General features: G+C 42.6%; 1 protein-coding gene across 3 annotated transcripts in view; it reads left to right on the top strand.

Moving 5' to 3' along the window:
- The window catches only part of SPEF2 (sperm flagellar 2), a 231,501-nt gene that overhangs the window by 31,678 nt on the left and 182,328 nt on the right, over positions 1-17,495 (top strand). For 2 of the 3 annotated variants that reach the window (XM_077462869.1, XM_077462868.1), the window contains exon 3: positions 8,313-8,565. In XM_077462869.1, coding sequence (XP_077318995.1) covers positions 8,313-8,565 — 253 coding nt within the window. The remainder of the gene's footprint in view (positions 1-8,312; positions 8,566-17,495) is intronic. The other variant, XM_077462871.1, reaches the window with a different exon arrangement.

The following is a 17,495-nucleotide window of genomic DNA, read 5'->3' as shown; positions in this document are numbered from 1 at the left end:
CACTGGCGTGTTACCTCTTGCACATTTCTGATTTTCCCTTGGGAAAATATAAAAGATCTTTGAAAAAAATATCTTCTTATGGCTGCAAAATCCCTGATCCCCAGATACTGGAAGCTAACAACAACCCCAACAATTAGGGAGTGGGTGCATTCAGTTAACCACATTTTCACAATGGAAGAAATGCTAGCTATTGCCAAAGAATCAGCAAATAAATTTCATAAAACCTGGCCCCCTTGGTTTCCGTTTAAATAGTCGGATGCCTTTGACAGACTATCTACCGGATGAGCGGCTACTCACCCTTAACAGGGTAACAACTACTACCCCGGCTTATTCCTGTAGGCGGACTGGCGAAGGTGAGCCGATGGATCTCCTCAGTGAAGAGACTCCTGCCATGTTCTCTCGCTCCTTTCTTACTCTTTTTCTTACTTTTCTATTTTTTACTTACCTCCATTTAGATAATATCTCCCCCTCCCATTCCCTCAACAACTCCTAGATCCACATGTATACTGTCAGCGTCACTTAGATGTTGGTTTAAGTGTTGATCGACTTAGGCCTGTTAAGAAATGACATTGTAGTGCACCGAATGAGAGGCCTACTCAATTTTAAGATATACTCAGTTTATGCTTAAAATTGGTTCTATTGTTTGGCATACAAAGTTTGCTTGTCAATTATACAGTTACACTGTGGTTTTTGTCAATGTAATATAACATTTGCTCAATAAAACTTTTATTGGAAAAAATATATATATATCTTCTTATTAATTGTCAACAAGGTAGTTCTGTTTTCAGTCCACTGACTTGGTGTCCAGGATTGTGTTCAGACCATAGTCCTCAAAGACAGGAATAAAATTGTTTTCCTGGTGCCAACATGGCTACCACCACCTACCACATGTATGCTGCCATAGATTGGCTTTCTGTGCAGATTTTCCTTTACATTCTGTTTTGTGAAATTGTTGTTACCATGAGAGCGTGTAGAAGGATATCTTATTGAGCAGTAGTAGAAGCTATAAAATCTTCACCTAGACACCACTTTTAGGGTGGGTTGACATCTAATACCGATGCGGCTCACAGCAGGGGTCCTGTGCGTCCTGGTTCACCATTTTAGGTACGATTTCAACCTGAATTTTTTAGATGAATTCGCACCTGAAAACGTACCAAAAGACGCACAGGAGCCGCAGCGGAGATATGTGAAGCGGCTCCACAGAAAGCTGGTCAAAATCTCCTGCTATTGCAAATTGAATGCCAGGAACCCGCTTCCAATTCACAATGGTGTGAACCCAGCCTAAACTGTGGAAGCTGTGCAGAAAAAAAGGCAAGCAGAAGGCCAATAATTAGTCACTAGTATTGCCTGTAGGCTTCCTGCAATAGATCTTTTCCCAAAACTGTCACACCATGCCTTTTTCTTCAATGCATCTCTGTGTGCAGACAACAGGCTTGAGGAGCAGGGCTTTGCTTTCTTATATGAAAGCTACCACCCCCAAGCCCCACGGCCACTATGAATGGTGATCAGATGACTGGAGGGATACTATTAAAGAAGTAGGAAAGGTGTCTGAAGCGTTGATCCACAAAAAGGAAGATGCTGAAGCAGGGAGATTCTTGCACTGTAGGTCCTCGGGTACAGCTTTCTCTTATAAGGAGAACAATGAGCAGCACAGTAATGACATCAACAAATCTAATGAGGTTAGCAGTAAAGCAGGCCAAAGACAGTGTGTATTTCTTTCCTGCAAGCATGGGTTGCAGAAAAGAAATTCTATATTTAATACTGAGTCACGCTAACTGTGAAAATGTCCATAGAGACTCAATTAAATGTCACAAAATTAAAGTGAAATAAACAAAGCATAATAAATAAAGTCCACATGTGATGAAGTAGTAAAGTCTTCGGCATCCCCCACCATAAAAATAGAATCCTCTGTGATATCAGCACCACCTGCAGAAATGCCTTGCTCATATTGACCTCGTATTACAGGAGGTCAATCGCACCTATGGCTTAATACCCAGCTGGGGCCTTCATACCGACTCTGGATCCTGCTATGGTTCCTACATCAGTCTTGGCAGCAATGTCACGTGGGTATCCCAGAACCCAGAACAAAAAAAGCTCCACATAGTGTAAAGAACATTTCCATTTTAACATAAAACTCATTCAAATTTACACTTACATATGTCTAAATGTCTTAAACGCCTTAAAAGCAGAAGTGCCAGCCTGCACATACAAAGCAACCCGTCCTTCTGGGATTTCACTATCGCGGTGACCTCAGCACGTTGCTCATCCTACTTTTTTAATCACACGTTGACATCTTCCAGGGTCTTTGCACGATTCCCCCATCAACACAGACAGTGCTGATAGCAGCTGATATCGATAATCGCAAATTAATCTGGCAGACTGGTTGTACCCAAGTTAATCGATGGATCCATTTAGTGCATTCAGCCTGCTCATACATACATGGTTTAAATCTCGGCCAGTTCCTGCTGAACTGGCTGAGATTCTAAATGTCTATGACTGGCCTAATGCCGTGTAGAAAAAGTCAGACGGAATCTTTTCAGCGGATATTTTCCGATCCTGTGTGGGCCTCATCTGACTTTTTTTTTTGAAAATTCTGACAGACCTAGAAATAGAACATGTTTTAAATCTTTCAGACGGAATCAATTCCTATCGGGAAAACCGTTCGTCTGTATGCTGTTCTGACGGACCAAAAACGCATGGGCAGCTATTGGCTACTGAACTTCCTTTTTCTAGTCCCGTTGTACGTGCTGTACGTCACCGCGCTCTAGACGATCGGACTTTGGTGTGATCGTGTGTAGGCAAGACCGTTTCAGCAGAACTCCGTCTGAAAAACCACCAGAGTTTATTCTGACAGAAAAAAACGGTTGCGTATACACAGCATAAGAGGTAGCAGTGCCTTAAGTTATCTAATGTTGCAGATACACAGATATGAAGCTGCACAGGAACTGCACTGCCAATTTTCAGAATGGATTTGAAACAAAAAGATTTTATTAGAGTAGTGATTAGGCACAACTAACAATTTTCTATGTCACTTAAAACAGTGGTCATCAACCCTGTCCTCAGGGCCCACCAACAGGCCAGGTTTGCAAGACAACTGAAATACATCACAGGTGATATAATTTGCTGCTCAGTGATTGTAGTATTCTAGTCTGCATCTCCCCAAGGTAATACATAAAACCTGGCCTGTTAGTGGGTCCTGAGGACAGGGTTGATGACCCCTGCCTTAAAACACAGCAACCTTCAATTTATGAGCTCTGTCCCATTTTAGGTGTACATAATAATTAAAAAAGGCTTCCATGTAGTTAAAACATCCAAAAGAAAAACAGCACTGCTCCAAAAACTGCTCCACTCACTTGTCCACAGGAAAACAGGGTGCCGGCTTAAAGAAGTCACTCCGGGCTAACTATTATAGGGAATAGATAAATGAGAGCCACACTCTTCCAAATACTTTATTTAAGGATCACCAATATAACTGCAGTCAGTGTCTCCACCCAAAGGTCACCTTAATGCTTTTCACCAAGAATGCCTTGATCACAATAGGTTATGGCTCAGAAAGGTGAGAAATATATATATTCTCCTTCTTTAAGATAAAGCTTCCTTGTATTATTGTGTTCTGTACATGGGTAAAATGCAGAAGGGTTAGAAGCCTAATTACTATCTGTTTTATTGGGGAGAATTTCCCCCACTTGACTCCTTGATGATATTCTACAATACCTTTAAACAAAGAATGAAAGGGAAAATCTCCCCAATGTGTGCACTGGCAACAGTTTCCTTTATCATCTTACCCAATGCTAATTTTTCAATTTTTTTTTTTGCTGCAGTTGGGTTCCATTGGAGCACAGCAGTTGGCAGCCATTACATTATATTACTTTTGTTACCTAATGTATTTTATAGACCATACTAGGTTTTCAATGTTTTCCTGTTCTTTTTTATACATCATATTATAGGGTTATTTTTAGAAGACTTGTAGTAAATAAAACTATTGGTGATGGCAACAAGCATATTATTTGTTGGATTGATTTTTTTTTTATGGGTAATCACTTCGTGTTTGCTTTGGTTTTCTTTTTCAAAAATGTTATTGTGAATTTATAACAAGAAAACGCAGTATCACTTACATAAGGTATATAGTGGTTACAATGTGACAAAGAACATGAGAAATGAATGTAGGGTAGAGAATAATCATCTCAGAGTAGAATAAATGGATCATACATGACGGTACAGCGAAGATAGACATTCGGTAAGTATACATGTACAAAATATCATAGTCATAAAGGTATAATCGGCTTGTGAGTCACATAGACTTACAAGAGAACTAAATTTGATACAAGAAAGAGGAATTGATGATTATGAGTTAGAACCAGAGTAGGACAACATTTTTCTTTGGTATCTACAGTACCTATATAGAACCGAAAAACTATTGTACCATATACCAGAAGAGACAATCTGTGACCACACAGCCACAGCTTCCCACTGGTACACTGGCAAGCAGCGCTATATAACAGTGCACCTTTGCTGTAAGTACATTCAAATAATAATATGTGTATACATGTGCGAAATTTGTATGACCATCACATATACCATACACTGTGCAATCACATTACGATATTATTATACAATTCGGGTGAGGATATTTTTACTATCCCCTTTATTACTCTTCTTCCAAAATCAAACGCAATGTCACTACAGGAGGCACTGCACCGATGTCGCCTGTGTGTACAAGCCACAATTCATTCCAGGAGAGTAAAGCCACACATTTCGAACGAATAGTCTTTTAGTGTTGGAACAGATTAATCACCGCCACCGTTCTTCTTATCACACCTCCACACGTGGTTTCCACAAACAGGGGGTTCTTAGTGACAGGTGGAAAGACACCCCCTTTTGGTAAAACTCTTATTCCATTAGTTTTTTAGTCTGCATATTTATTTACATGGGACCTATATTCTGGACTTTCTAGTAGTTGATGTTCCATACTGTATACAGTTCAGGTAGAGTCGTAGATACTCTGAGAAGTACTATTGTCAGTGATTTTATTAATATCATTAACGTTTGGGTAGAATATACAGCACGCCAGCATTGCAATATGATGTGGATGGGAGTGAAAAAATGTAGCCGTTTTCGATATAGTGTAATGTTGATCTTGTGTCAATTCATTGTTAGCATTGCACGGAGGGGGGGTTATAACTGCTATTTGCAGTATCGTTCCCCCGCCAATCGTAGTTCGCTATCGTTCCCCCGCCAATCGTAGTTCGCTATGAGTTTCTTTATCATCAACACGCATGCGTATTAGATGTTGTGAGTTCATAGGAACTATGGGCGGAAGTACATCTACCTTAGACTCAATGTTAGCAACTTAATATGGCGCTGTACGAGGCGCGCGCGTGCGCTGTAGTCACATTAAAGAGTGGGCGGAAGGGCAGTCTCCCTCATCCGAAGAAGGGCGCATGCGCGGTCGCTTTGTTTTGCCACGTGAACCCGCGGCGCCGTTTAGTGATGTCACTAAGATGGCGACGCTGTATTTTCCGAAAAGGTAAGCGGGAAATTATCACACAATCGAGCCAATATGCTGTGTCAGATTACTTAGATGACACAGGGTATATATAGGAAGGAAGTAGATGTATCGGCACCCTCAGATGATGTCCATTAACGGACGAAACGCGTCAGGGTAACGATACAAGGACGCACCACAAAAAGAAGGTTAGAGGTACACATTCAGTTGTATGCCCGATGCAGTCCAGGGGGAAGGTGATCCAGTGGATTATTCTGTGGTGATAATCTGAATTTGCCTGATTTTGAATTATTGTTTGTGAGTGTATTCTTTGTTGTATTTAAATAAATCGGAGTGTTTTACGGTATCACACTATATATATATATATATATTTTTTGATTCTCCATTCACGTTACAATCATTGGGACGGTTGAAGTAACAGTCACAACCATGATCTAAGGGAGGATGATGTAAAGAGAGGACCCCGCTGAGTATATGTGAAGCGCTGATCTGACCTATATATTCCGGTAAGAGTTTTACCAAAAGGGGGTGTCTTTCCACCTGTCACTAAGAACCCCCTGTTTGTGGAAACCACGTGTGGAGGTATGATAAGAAGAACGGTGGCGGTGATTAATCTGTTCCAACACTAAAAGACTATTCGTTCGAAATGTGTGGCTTTACTCTCCTGGAATGAATTGTGGCTTGTACACACAGGCGACATCGGTGCAGTGCCTCCTGTAGTGACATTGCGTTTGATTTTGGAAGAAGAGTAATAAAGGGGATAGTAAAAATATCCTCACCCGAATTGTATAATAATATCGTAATGTGATTGCACAGTGTATGGTATATGTGATGGTCATACAAATTTCGCACATGTATACACATATTATTATTTGAATGTACTTACAGCAAAGGTGCACTGTTATATAGCGCTGCTTGCCAGTGTACCAGTGGGAAGCTGTGGCTGTGTGGTCACAGATTGTCTCTTCTGGTATATGGTACAATAGTTTTTCAGTTTTAGAACACTACTCATATGAATAGTAATTTTAAGCAGCTGCAGATTTTTTGTGATTTCCACTGCTGCCTACTAAGCGCTTGTGTTTATACATTTTTTAGATTTGGGGCACGAGAGTATAAACATTGTGAGACCTATATAGAACCATATTACGTTCTATTCCATATTTATGTGGGAATAATTATAACTTAGCTGTCTTTTAGCTACTCTATTGTTAATATAAGCATCATAGATAGAGGGGTATATGTAAGGGGAGAGATAGGGGGAGGGAAGGAAAGTGATAAGCGAAAGGTGATGGGAGAGAGGTAAATGACATAGAGTGAAAGGTATAATGCGGGGAAGGTATGGAGAGTGAAGTGAGTAAAATGGTCTGTTTCCCATGTGGGCTGACTATTTGAGAAATGTGACATTTTTTTTAAAGGCTATTTTACCATATACAGTTGTGGAGTAGAAGATTCTAGGAAGTGCAGCCAGCAAGCCCATGTGCGTGTGATTTTGGAGGGATTGTCATTTGCAATGTTGATCAGCTCCTCCATATATGCTGTCTGGCGGATGTAACATTGCCAGTCTGAGAGTGTTGGTGTAGTAGAGGTGCCCCATTTCAAAACAGTGCAGCGTCTAGCCACATTCACAAGGTGTAAGGCTTTAGACTTGTGATGTACGGATTTTGGGAGAGAGGAATGGTGGAGTAGGTACCGCGTGGGTGTAAAATCAAGGGTATATGTGGCTATCTACGCAATGGTTTCATGTACCTCTTTCCAGAAAGTTTGTATTTTCAAACAGGACCACCTGTCAGGAACCATGAATCAGACCGAGACAGAAAATGAAGTAAAAATCACACCTTTTAATATAATGGTAAAAATGGAACAAATAGTAAACTTAGTCAAAACATAGCCAAGGTATGGTAGCCAAAGCAGGTAGACAGAACAAGCCAATAAATTAGGAAGCCAGAGATCAGCGTAGTTGGAGGCTGCAGACAGGATCAGGAACCAGAAGGGACATCAGCCAGACAAGTTTTCAACAGGAATACAGCAGAGAGTCTCCAGATATGTTTGACAAAGGCGAAGGCATGGAAGAAATGAACCAGGCAGTTTAAATAGCCTGAAGGGGCTGGCTGTAGGCTGGACTGATGAGCAGGAAATGATCACCAGGTGAACCGCTGTGGAACGATGAGTACTGGCAATTAACCGACAGCTGAGCATTGAGAAGGGAGGGCTGAGAGCCCAAACCTGACACCACCAAAGATGTAGTAAGGATCCAGGGTCAGATCCACATTTCCAGCAAAGGGGAGAGGCTGTGAGTGAGAATTTGTGAAGTTTGGTGGGTGTCCGATACTATCCTGTTTGTAATTTGTAGCCCATTTTTTGTGACACATTTGTTGAGCCTTTGTGTGTATTAGTTAATATTCTTTCCCACTCATCATCAGTGAAGTAGAGGTCTAGGTGTTTTCCCATCTGACGAGGTCCACAGTTTTTCGTGTCATAGTTAGTATAGTTTATGTACGCTCTTCTCTTTTCTATGTGAAGTTGTGGAGTGGTTCTAGAACAAATAGCTTCAAATGGAGTGTGATCTCTGGGACAGTCAGTGAAGGTATTCAGGTATTTAAAAAAGTGTCTCAGCTGTACATATGTCCAGAAGGGAAAGTGGGAGTTATGCATTTTAGCTTTCAGGGCTTCATAGTTGCTTTGGTTTTCTAAACTGTATATTTTTCTAGATCAGTTCAATAAATATCACTTCTTAGCACTGTTCTCAATTTTTTTGGTTCACAGTATCAACAAAGGTACAGTTGTATTGCACATTTCTGTTTTTCAGAGCAGCCAATGCCAAGCTAAACAACTTTACCCGAATGGAGCCCACTATGCAGCTATTAGGCATCTCATTTGACCAGAATGTGGCCCAGAATATCATGTCGGAGCAACATGGAGCTGCCACAAGACTTCTCTACCAGTTATACATCGCTTTGCAGAAGAAGAAGAAAGCCGGCCTCACAGGAGTTGCTTTGGAGACCTTGAGACCGGCCGCCCCAGCAAAGCTGCAGAGTATTGGCACTGAAATGTATAGAGAGGTAAAGTAGTAATGATTATCTTTATATATCTATTTGGAGCACTTACAGTGGAATCACTATCATATATTAAATATACAACGTAATTCAATTTTTAGTGCATGAATTTGTCTTTATATTAGCTTTATGTAATTTCCTGCACTGCAGCATATTGGACTTAAAAAGCTAGGGGGTAACCATATTAGCCATTCGGGTACTCTGGCATTCCAATCTACTCTTTTAACACTGGGTACTGAGTGGTGGCCGCAACCGCATTCTGCTGCTTCATTATCCAACTGGTCAGCTAATTTGCTTAACTGCCATGGAAAATAGCGTGGTCAGAACGCTGATACAACCCCAGGAATCCTCCAATGCAAAGTAGGTGCCCCAGAGCTTTGCATTGGTACTAAATTATAGATCTTGTCTAAAGTATATTGACCCTGTGTTTTCAGAACCAAAAACTGTTGACTTAAATCCTATGCTACATACATGCACCTTTTAGTTTCTCATTTTATTGAGTTATATTTATTTATTAACCTCTTGCCATTGGCTGTCACAGTCCCTTAAGGGGTTTGCTATGCCGGGAGGCATGGCGGGGCTTATGGTCACGTGGCCGCTGTAGTTGGCTATCATGGCAGTTTACTTGATTGGAAAAGTCCCAATCACAAAGGGCGATCGGGAACCTTCTGTGAGCCGCCAGTCACTGTACCAGGGCTCTCGACACAGCACTGTCTGAGCTAATGCATGCAAATATGCAGCCGCTCGGCGCAAAGAGGTTAAAGAGGAGTTCCAACCTTGGGGAAAGAAAATACTGTAGCTGCTGACTTTTAATGTAAGGACACCTACCTGTCCAGGGAGCCCGCAATGTCATCACCCCAAGCTGAATTGTCCATCAACTCCGGGTGCAGGCGCCAGCATCTTCGCTGAGGGAAACAGCCTGTTTCCTACTGCGCAAGCGTGAATCGCGCTGCACTTTCTGAATGCTCCCGCTGTTATCTGGGACCTTTGTGTCTCCCAAAGCAGCACAATGGTTGCATCAATCTTACCCAGAAGTGAGAGCAGATACCTGGTTGCTGGTTTTGACAGGTATCTGCTACCCCCGCCCCCCTGAAAGGTGGCAGTAGCGGGGGGTGGGGAGGAAGCAAACAAGTGGAATGGAGCTTCCCCTTTTGGGTGGCGTTCTACTTTAAATCAGAATTAAACCTTGCTAGCCTTTTCAGCCAAGGAAGCTGCCATCTTAGCCTCTGTTTGATCTTCAACTGCTATGGTGCTGTACATGTGATCAGTTTTGACAATAGCCATTTGATGGTTGACAGTTTGGTTGAAGACTCAAGCAAATGTGACAGTTAGGGAATATAAATGTTAGGTTGATAGGTTCAGTTCCACTTTACTTTTGATGTTACAGGTTCACAGTTAACAGTAAACCAAACCTGTCTTTAGAAAAGTATGCAAGCAGCTATTGCTCACCGTTCTGTATGAATGCTAGTAGCCTGGCTGCATGCTCATGCTTGGGCTTCAATACATTCTAAATTGATGTCCTGGAACAAGTATACGTGTAGCTATGCCCCTGTAGGGGTTGCTGAATGTAGTGGTTTACCTGTCACCCAGCCCAGCCAGACATCCATCCAGGGGTCAAGTCCTGGGAAAAAAAGTGTGGGAACTCCCACCCAAGATCCATTCCCCCACCAAAAAAAAAAAAAGGTACGCTCATATGCATAAATACTGCACAGAAAATACAGTACAACATTTATTGTAAAGTGCCAGTTTACAAAAACAAAATAACGTGTCAAACAAAACAATCAACACAATGGGTGATGATCTTTCCCTCGCAGGGAATTTCTACCACAAATACACCCTGTTCCAAATTCTGTTACACAGCCCATTAGAAAATATCCCACAAACAGGAATAAGTATTGGCAGAGTATTGAAGAGTATTGGCAGGGTATTGCAGAGTATTGGCAGGGTATGTATTGAAGAGTATTGGCAGAGTATTGCAGAGCATCGGCAGGGTATGTATTGGCAGGGTATTGCAGAGTATTGATAGGGTATTGCAGAGTATTGGCAGGGTATTGCAGAGTATTGATAGGGTATGTATTGTAGAGTATTGGCAGGGTATTGCAGAGTATTGGCAGGGTATTGCAGAGTATTGGCAGGGTATGTATTGGCAGGGTATTGCAGAGTATTGATAGGGTATTGCAGAGTATTGGCAGGGTATTGCAGAGTATTGGCACAGTATTGCAGAGTATTGATAGGTTATTGCAGAGTATTGGCAGGTTATTGCAGAGTATTGGCAGGGTATGTATTGTAGAGTATTGGCAGAGTATTGTAGAGTATTGGCAGGGTATGTATTGGCAGGGTATTGCAGAGTATTGGCAGGGTATGTATTGCAGAGTATTGATAGGGTGTGTATTGTAGAGTATTGATAGGGTATTGCATAGTATTGGCAGGGTATTGCAGACTATTGGCAGGGTATTGCAGAGTATTGGCAGGGTATTGCAGAGTATTGGCAGGGTATGTATTGCAGAGTATTGGCAGGGTATTGCAGAGTATTGATAGGGTATTTATTGCAGAGTATTGGCAGGGTATTGCAGAGTATTGATAGGGTATGTATTGCAGAGTATTGGCAGGGTATTGCAGAGTATTGATAGGGTATGTATTGCAGAGTATTGGCAGGGTATTGCAGAGTATTGATAGGGTATGTATTGCTGAGTATTGGCAGGGTATTACAGAGTATTGGCGGGGTATGTATTGCAGAGTATTGCAGAGTATTGGCAGGGTATTGCAGAGTATTGATAGGGTATTTATTGCAGAGTATTGGCAGGGTATTGCAGAGTATTGATAGGGTATGTATTGCAGAGTATTGGCAGGGTATTGCAGAGTATTGATAGGGTATGTATTGCAGAGTATTGGCAGGGTATTGCAGAGTATTGATAGGGTATGTATTGCAGAGTATTGGCAGGGTATTGCAGAGTATTGATAGGGTATGTATTGCTGAGTATTGGCAGGGTATTACAGAGTATTGGCGGGGTATGTATTGCAGAGTATTGCAGAGTATTGGCAGGATATTGAAGAGTATTGGAAGAATATTGAAGAGCATTGATAGGGTATTGCAGGGTGTGTATTGGCAGAGTATTGGCAGGGTATTGCAGAGTATTGATAGGGTATGTATTGCAGAGTATTGGCAGGGTATTGCAGAGTATTGATAGGGTATGTATTGCTGAGTATTGGCAGGGTATTACAGAGTATTGGCGGGGTATGTATTGCAGAGTATTGCAGAGTATTGGCAGGATATTGAAGAGTATTGGAAGAATATTGAAGAGCATTGATAGGGTATTGCAGGGTGTGTATTGGCAGAGTATTGGCAGGGTATTGCAGAGTATTGGCAGGGTATGTATTGCAGAGTATTGGCAGAGTATTGCAGAGTATTGACAGGGTATTGCAGAGTATTGACAGGGTATTGCAGAGTATTGGCAGGGTATTTATTGGCAGGGTATTTATTGGCAGGGTATTTATTGGCAGGGTATTTATTGGCAGGGTATTTATTGGCAGGGTATTTATTGGCAGGGTATTTATTGGCAGGGTATTTATTGGCAGAGTATTGGCAGGGTATGTATTGGCAGGGTATTGCAGAGTATTGGCGGGGTATTGCAGAGTATTGGCGGGGTATTGCAGAGTATTGATGAGTATTGGCAATTTGGCAGGGTATTGCAGAATGCAACTTACTTACACATGACACTACTAGTGACTGACCTCCTGGTATTCTCTTCTTCCCTTCTGTTCTGGGGGGAGAAGAAGTAAACTCAAAGTGCACTGCAGCGGCTGTTTCCCCAGGAGGCACTGGGTAGAGGGGAGCGGGAGGACAGTCCGGCGCGCAGCGTGTGTCACACTGACGGGCTCGTGCCAGTGCGTGCCCACGCCGAAGTCATGTGACCGGTTGCTAGATGCGGAGCGGCCTCTGCCTAGCAACCAGTCACTCGGCGGCTGAGGAGCGGCGCGGACTACGCGCTGCATAGCCTCAGCCGGCCCTGCTCAGACAGCTAATGGGAACGGCGTTCCCGCTGTGGAAATAGTACGGGAACGCCGTTCCCATGCGTTCCCGCAGCACTCGAGCCCTGCATCCATCTCTGTCAATTATAGAGACATAGATCAGTCCATAGATTTGTAGCTTTGTTTTTTTAATTTATTTGAGAGGATTTAACTTGGATGGGAAATTGGGAGTTATGGAATGCCCAGAAATATTTAGTGCAAACTTACTTGGGACTTCTATATACACTCCAATCCTCTCTCCAACACTGCACACCGTTTCTCCACAAGCACTTCCCTTGCTGCAGACTGTTATTTCTCCAGACTAGCTAGCACCGCATGGGTAGACCTGACACTGCTTCAGCCAGGCCTCAATGAACTGCTATTTGTGGGCAGGGACCTCAGGCCCCTGTGGTGTAGAAATAGTTCAGTTGCTAGTTGTCTTCTATTCAGCTACTGCTCCCAGATAGCTCTCTTCAGGCCCTGCCAGCTAACCCAGCAGCAGAGACCTCTTTCCACTGCCCTCCCCACAGTCCTCTCTTCTGGTTCTGTACCCATCTCAAACTGCAATCTCTCAGTTCTCTCAGGCATGCCCCCCCAGTTCTCCTGACTGTGCTTGACTCCACAGCCCCCCCCCCTGTTGTGGCCGGTAGTCCTCCCTGGGGACTCTTAGAAGTGACTTCTCCTGCTCTCCTCTACATGCTCTTTCATGTGCCTCTCCTTCCAGGATCTCGTTACTCCTCCTTGCTGCACCCCCCCAGACGGGGGAGCTCCTCATGGGCCCCGACAGCCTCCACACTCTCACTCCAGCTCTTCCACCCGAAAACTCCTCCCCAGCTGGGCTGACCCCAGGTATTTAAGAGGCCTGCCCCCTGCCAGTCCAAGTTGGGGATTGGTCAAGGCTCCCCAGAATACCCCAGGCAGCTCCATCTCTCCTCCTCTTCTAGCACATTCTAGAAAGAAGAGGGAGGGGACTGTGCTGCTACCTGTGAGTCACCAGCTGCTGCCCTGAGCCACTCCCAGACTAGAATGAAAACAAACAGGCCTAGGCACCAGCTAGGCCGGCCTAAATGTATTTACTCTGCCAGAAAATCCTCACTCTAGCGCCATACCTAACTAGAGGGTGCTACATACAAATAAGGGAGTCTGACTTCTCTGACTTTTCCTTATTGTACTTAATACAGTGTTTCTCAACTCCAGTCCTCAAGGCGCCCCAACAGGTCATGTTTTCAGGATTTCCCTCAGATGAAACAGCTGTGGTAATTACTAAGGCAGTGAAACTGATCAAATCACCTGTGCAAAATAATGGAGAGCCCGAAAACATGACCTGTTGGGGCGCCTTATGGACTGGATTTGAGAAACACTGACTTAATACTTAATTACAACCCACACCTCCAAGATCCTGGCTGTGACAGTTATAATGATGTGCGCTGATTCCTACCGTGGAACTTTTGTCAAAAAAGTCCTGCTAGATGACTTCAGGCTGGATCTTTTGCAGTTACAACTATGTAAAACATTATGAATAAGTGTCTATACCGTTAAAATCAAGTAATACACTGTCTCATCCTGCTCTGCACATGTTCAATTGCTCTCCAATTTTTTGGCACTTTTAGGTGCCAATCTGCTGACAGCCTTAGTGCTAGTTCACACCAGATGCAGTTCTGTGTGCTTTTTTCTGCACTAAAAATTCACGCACAGTGGTTTCCATGTATTCCAGTGGCTCTAGTTCACACCAGTGCAGTCAGTTCCAGTCAGTTTCTGGTGCAGGAAAAAAAGTAGAGCAAGCTGTATTTTTTTCTGCACAGAACTGTACTAAAACATAGCAAATTGTTTTAAAAACACACCGGAACTGCATCTGATGTGAACTGGCCCTTAAAGCGTAATTAAATCATCCTATCTATTACAGCCAAAGAAGCTGCTTCTGTTTGATCTGCAACTGCCATGGTGCTGCACATGTGACCAGTTGCATGGCACCAATCATTTCATGGTTTGACAGTTTGGTTGAGGAAAGAAGCAAATGTGACAGTTATTAATCCTGACATTCCAGGAATGTAACTATTTTGAAATTATTATTAAATCAATGGGTTCACTTTTAGAATTTACGTCTGCTCAGGGGCTCTGAGCTTCAGCAAAATGGCAGCCTCCAACAAGAAGAAACAGGCGCAATACCAATGGCAATTTAAAGCACACACTGATGTTGGTAGCATAATTATTAAGGTGGGATGGATGTTTCTTGCTAAAGAACACACAGTTGTGCTCATAGGTTTACAGACTGGCAAAATCTATGATTTCTTGGCCATTTTTCAGAGAATATAAATGATAATACAAACCCTTTTCTTTCACTCATGGTTAGTGTAGTGAAGCCATTTATTATCAATCAACTGTGTTTACTCTTTTTTTTTTTTTTTAATCATAATGGCAACAGAAACTTCCCAAATGACCCTGATCAAAACTTTACATACCCCAGTTCTTAATACCGTGTATCACCCCCTTTAACATCAATAACAGTTGAAGTCTTTTGTGGTATTTGTGGATGAGGCTCTTTATCTTCTCAGATGGTAAAGCTGCCCATTCCTCTTGGCAAAAAGCCACCAGTTCCTTTAAATTCTTGGGCTGTCTTATATGAACTGCACGTTTTGAGATCTCCCCAGAGTGGATCAATGATATTGAGGTAAGAAGACTGAGATGGCCACTCCAGAACCTTCACTTTATTCTGCTGTAGCCAATGACAGGTCAACTTGGCCTTGTGTTTGGGATCATTGTCATGTTGTAATATCCAAGTATGTCCCATGCGTAGCTTCCTGGCTGATGGATGCAAGTGTTCCTCCAGTATTTTTTGATAATATACTGCATCCATCAATTGTGACCAAATATCCTGTGCCTTTGTAGTTCACACATTCCCAAAACATTGATACACCTCCGTACCTTTCATCATAGGCCTTGTTGACACCTCTCTAAATGTAGCGTTTATGGTTGTGGCCATAAAGCTAAATTTTGGTCTCGTTACTCCAAATGACTTTGTGCCAGAAGGATCGAGGCTTGTCTCTGTGCTATTTGGCGTATTGTAAGCGGGATACTTTGTGGCATTTGCGTAGTAGTGGCTTTCTTCTGGCAATTCGACCATGCAGCCCATCTTTATTCAAGTTCCTCCTTTTTGTGCATCTTGAAACAGCCACACCACATGTTTTCAGAGTCCTGTATTTCACCTGAAGTTATTTGTGGGTATTTCTTTGCATCCTGAACAATTTTCCTGGCAGTTGTGGCTGAACTTTTAGTTGGTCTAAAAACTAAAATGGTTTGGTTTCCACAGAACCCCTCATTTTCCACTTCTTGATTAGAGTTTGAACACTGCTGATTGGCATTCTCAATTCCTTGGATATCTTTTTATATCCCTTTCCTGTTTTATACAGTTCAACTACCTTTTCCCACAGAGCCTTTGACAATTCTTTTGCTTTCCCCATGATTTAGAATCCAGAAACGTCAGTGCAGCACTGGATGAAAGATGCAAGGATCTGTCAGGAGTCTAGAAATGCATTGACCTTAAACACACACACACTCTAATTACAAGCAACAGATCACAGGTGGGGATCGTTACCTTTTATAGCCATTCAAACCCCTTTGTGTCAACTTGTGTGCATGTTATCAGGCCAAAATCAGCAGGGTATGCAAACTTTTGATCAGGGTCATTTGGGTAGTTTCTGCTGCCATTATGATTTAAAAAGAGTAAACACATTTGATTGTTAATAAATGGCTTCGGCCAAACACTAACCATGATTGAAGGAATTTTTTTTTCGGGTATCATTCATATTCTCTGAAAAATGGCCAGGAAATCATAAATTCTGCCAGGGTATGTAAACTTATGAGCACAACCGTAATTTTTTTTCAAGTTGTTATGGGTAAAGTTCCACTTTAAGTACAGTATCCCATAGAAAATATCCAAATCCAGCTTGTACAATTCTGATAGATTTAGTTCACTATAATGCAAAGTGTTTTAGGCCACCTTTACATCTCACCTCAACCCTCTTGGGCACATGTGACTAAATGTGAATATCTCAGCTCACCTGTATGAACGTGACTATAACTGGGATAATCCAGACTCTACCTCTCCACTTCCTGTCCTGAGCTGTAGATTTGTTTCCATTGCTTTTCTCAACACCACCAGCTGCACCTGTGCAGTCAACAGGCTTGGAGTTGTACAAGCCTACCCCATGAATATCTCCAGTCACGGGTACTTCCTATGCCTAGCTTCCAACCGAAAGCTCCACAGAGATATAGGGGTTGTTTTGAAGACTAATAAGGTACTTTATCACCATTTGTCACATACTTGATGGAAGACCCAGATGATTAGTGCAGACTCTTCTACTTCTCCAGCTCAAAATTCCCTGATTGACAACAGGTAATTCTGGGGCTGTGGAGTGGCACATGTGCCTGCGTAGTAGTAACGAAGATCAACAATACCATGCAGAGTAAAGCCATCCATACATGCATTGAAAATCAGCCAATTAAAAAGTGAACAGCTGAATTGTGATCCATGTATGGCAGACTGCTTGCACCCAAGTTGATCCAGCCCATCGGATCTTTCTGCATGCAATTACTGCCACTGGCAGTAGTTGCTAGCAGTAATTATTTTATTCTGCTGTCGTTAGCAGAATAAAATAGCGATGCGAGAGGCATTCCCCCATCGGCACTGACTATACCTGTGGTGGAAGTAAAGAGAATCGAGAAGTCTATGGGCTGCTTTAGCTAGGGAATGTTTTAGGGCACACTATGGTGGATGTAACACAAGTGAAGTTAGCAGGAAATCATCCAGCCAAGGACTGCTGAGGGAAAAAGACAATACATAGCCAGTGAAGGTGCAGGTTTTGGACAGATGAAAGGTAAACTGGTAGAGACTGACAATGATCAGACAACGAAAGGATCCAATTAGACAG

This window comes from Lithobates pipiens, unplaced genomic scaffold (genome assembly GCF_037356315.1).
Source record: "Lithobates pipiens isolate NorthernLeopardFrog02 unplaced genomic scaffold, aLitPip1_a1.2 Scaffold_3, whole genome shotgun sequence".
In the NCBI taxonomy this organism is placed as follows: Eukaryota; Metazoa; Chordata; class Amphibia; order Anura; family Ranidae; genus Lithobates; species Lithobates pipiens.
The sequence above is the reverse complement of the archived record's forward strand: the minus strand, read 5'-3'. Positions and strand labels throughout refer to the sequence as shown.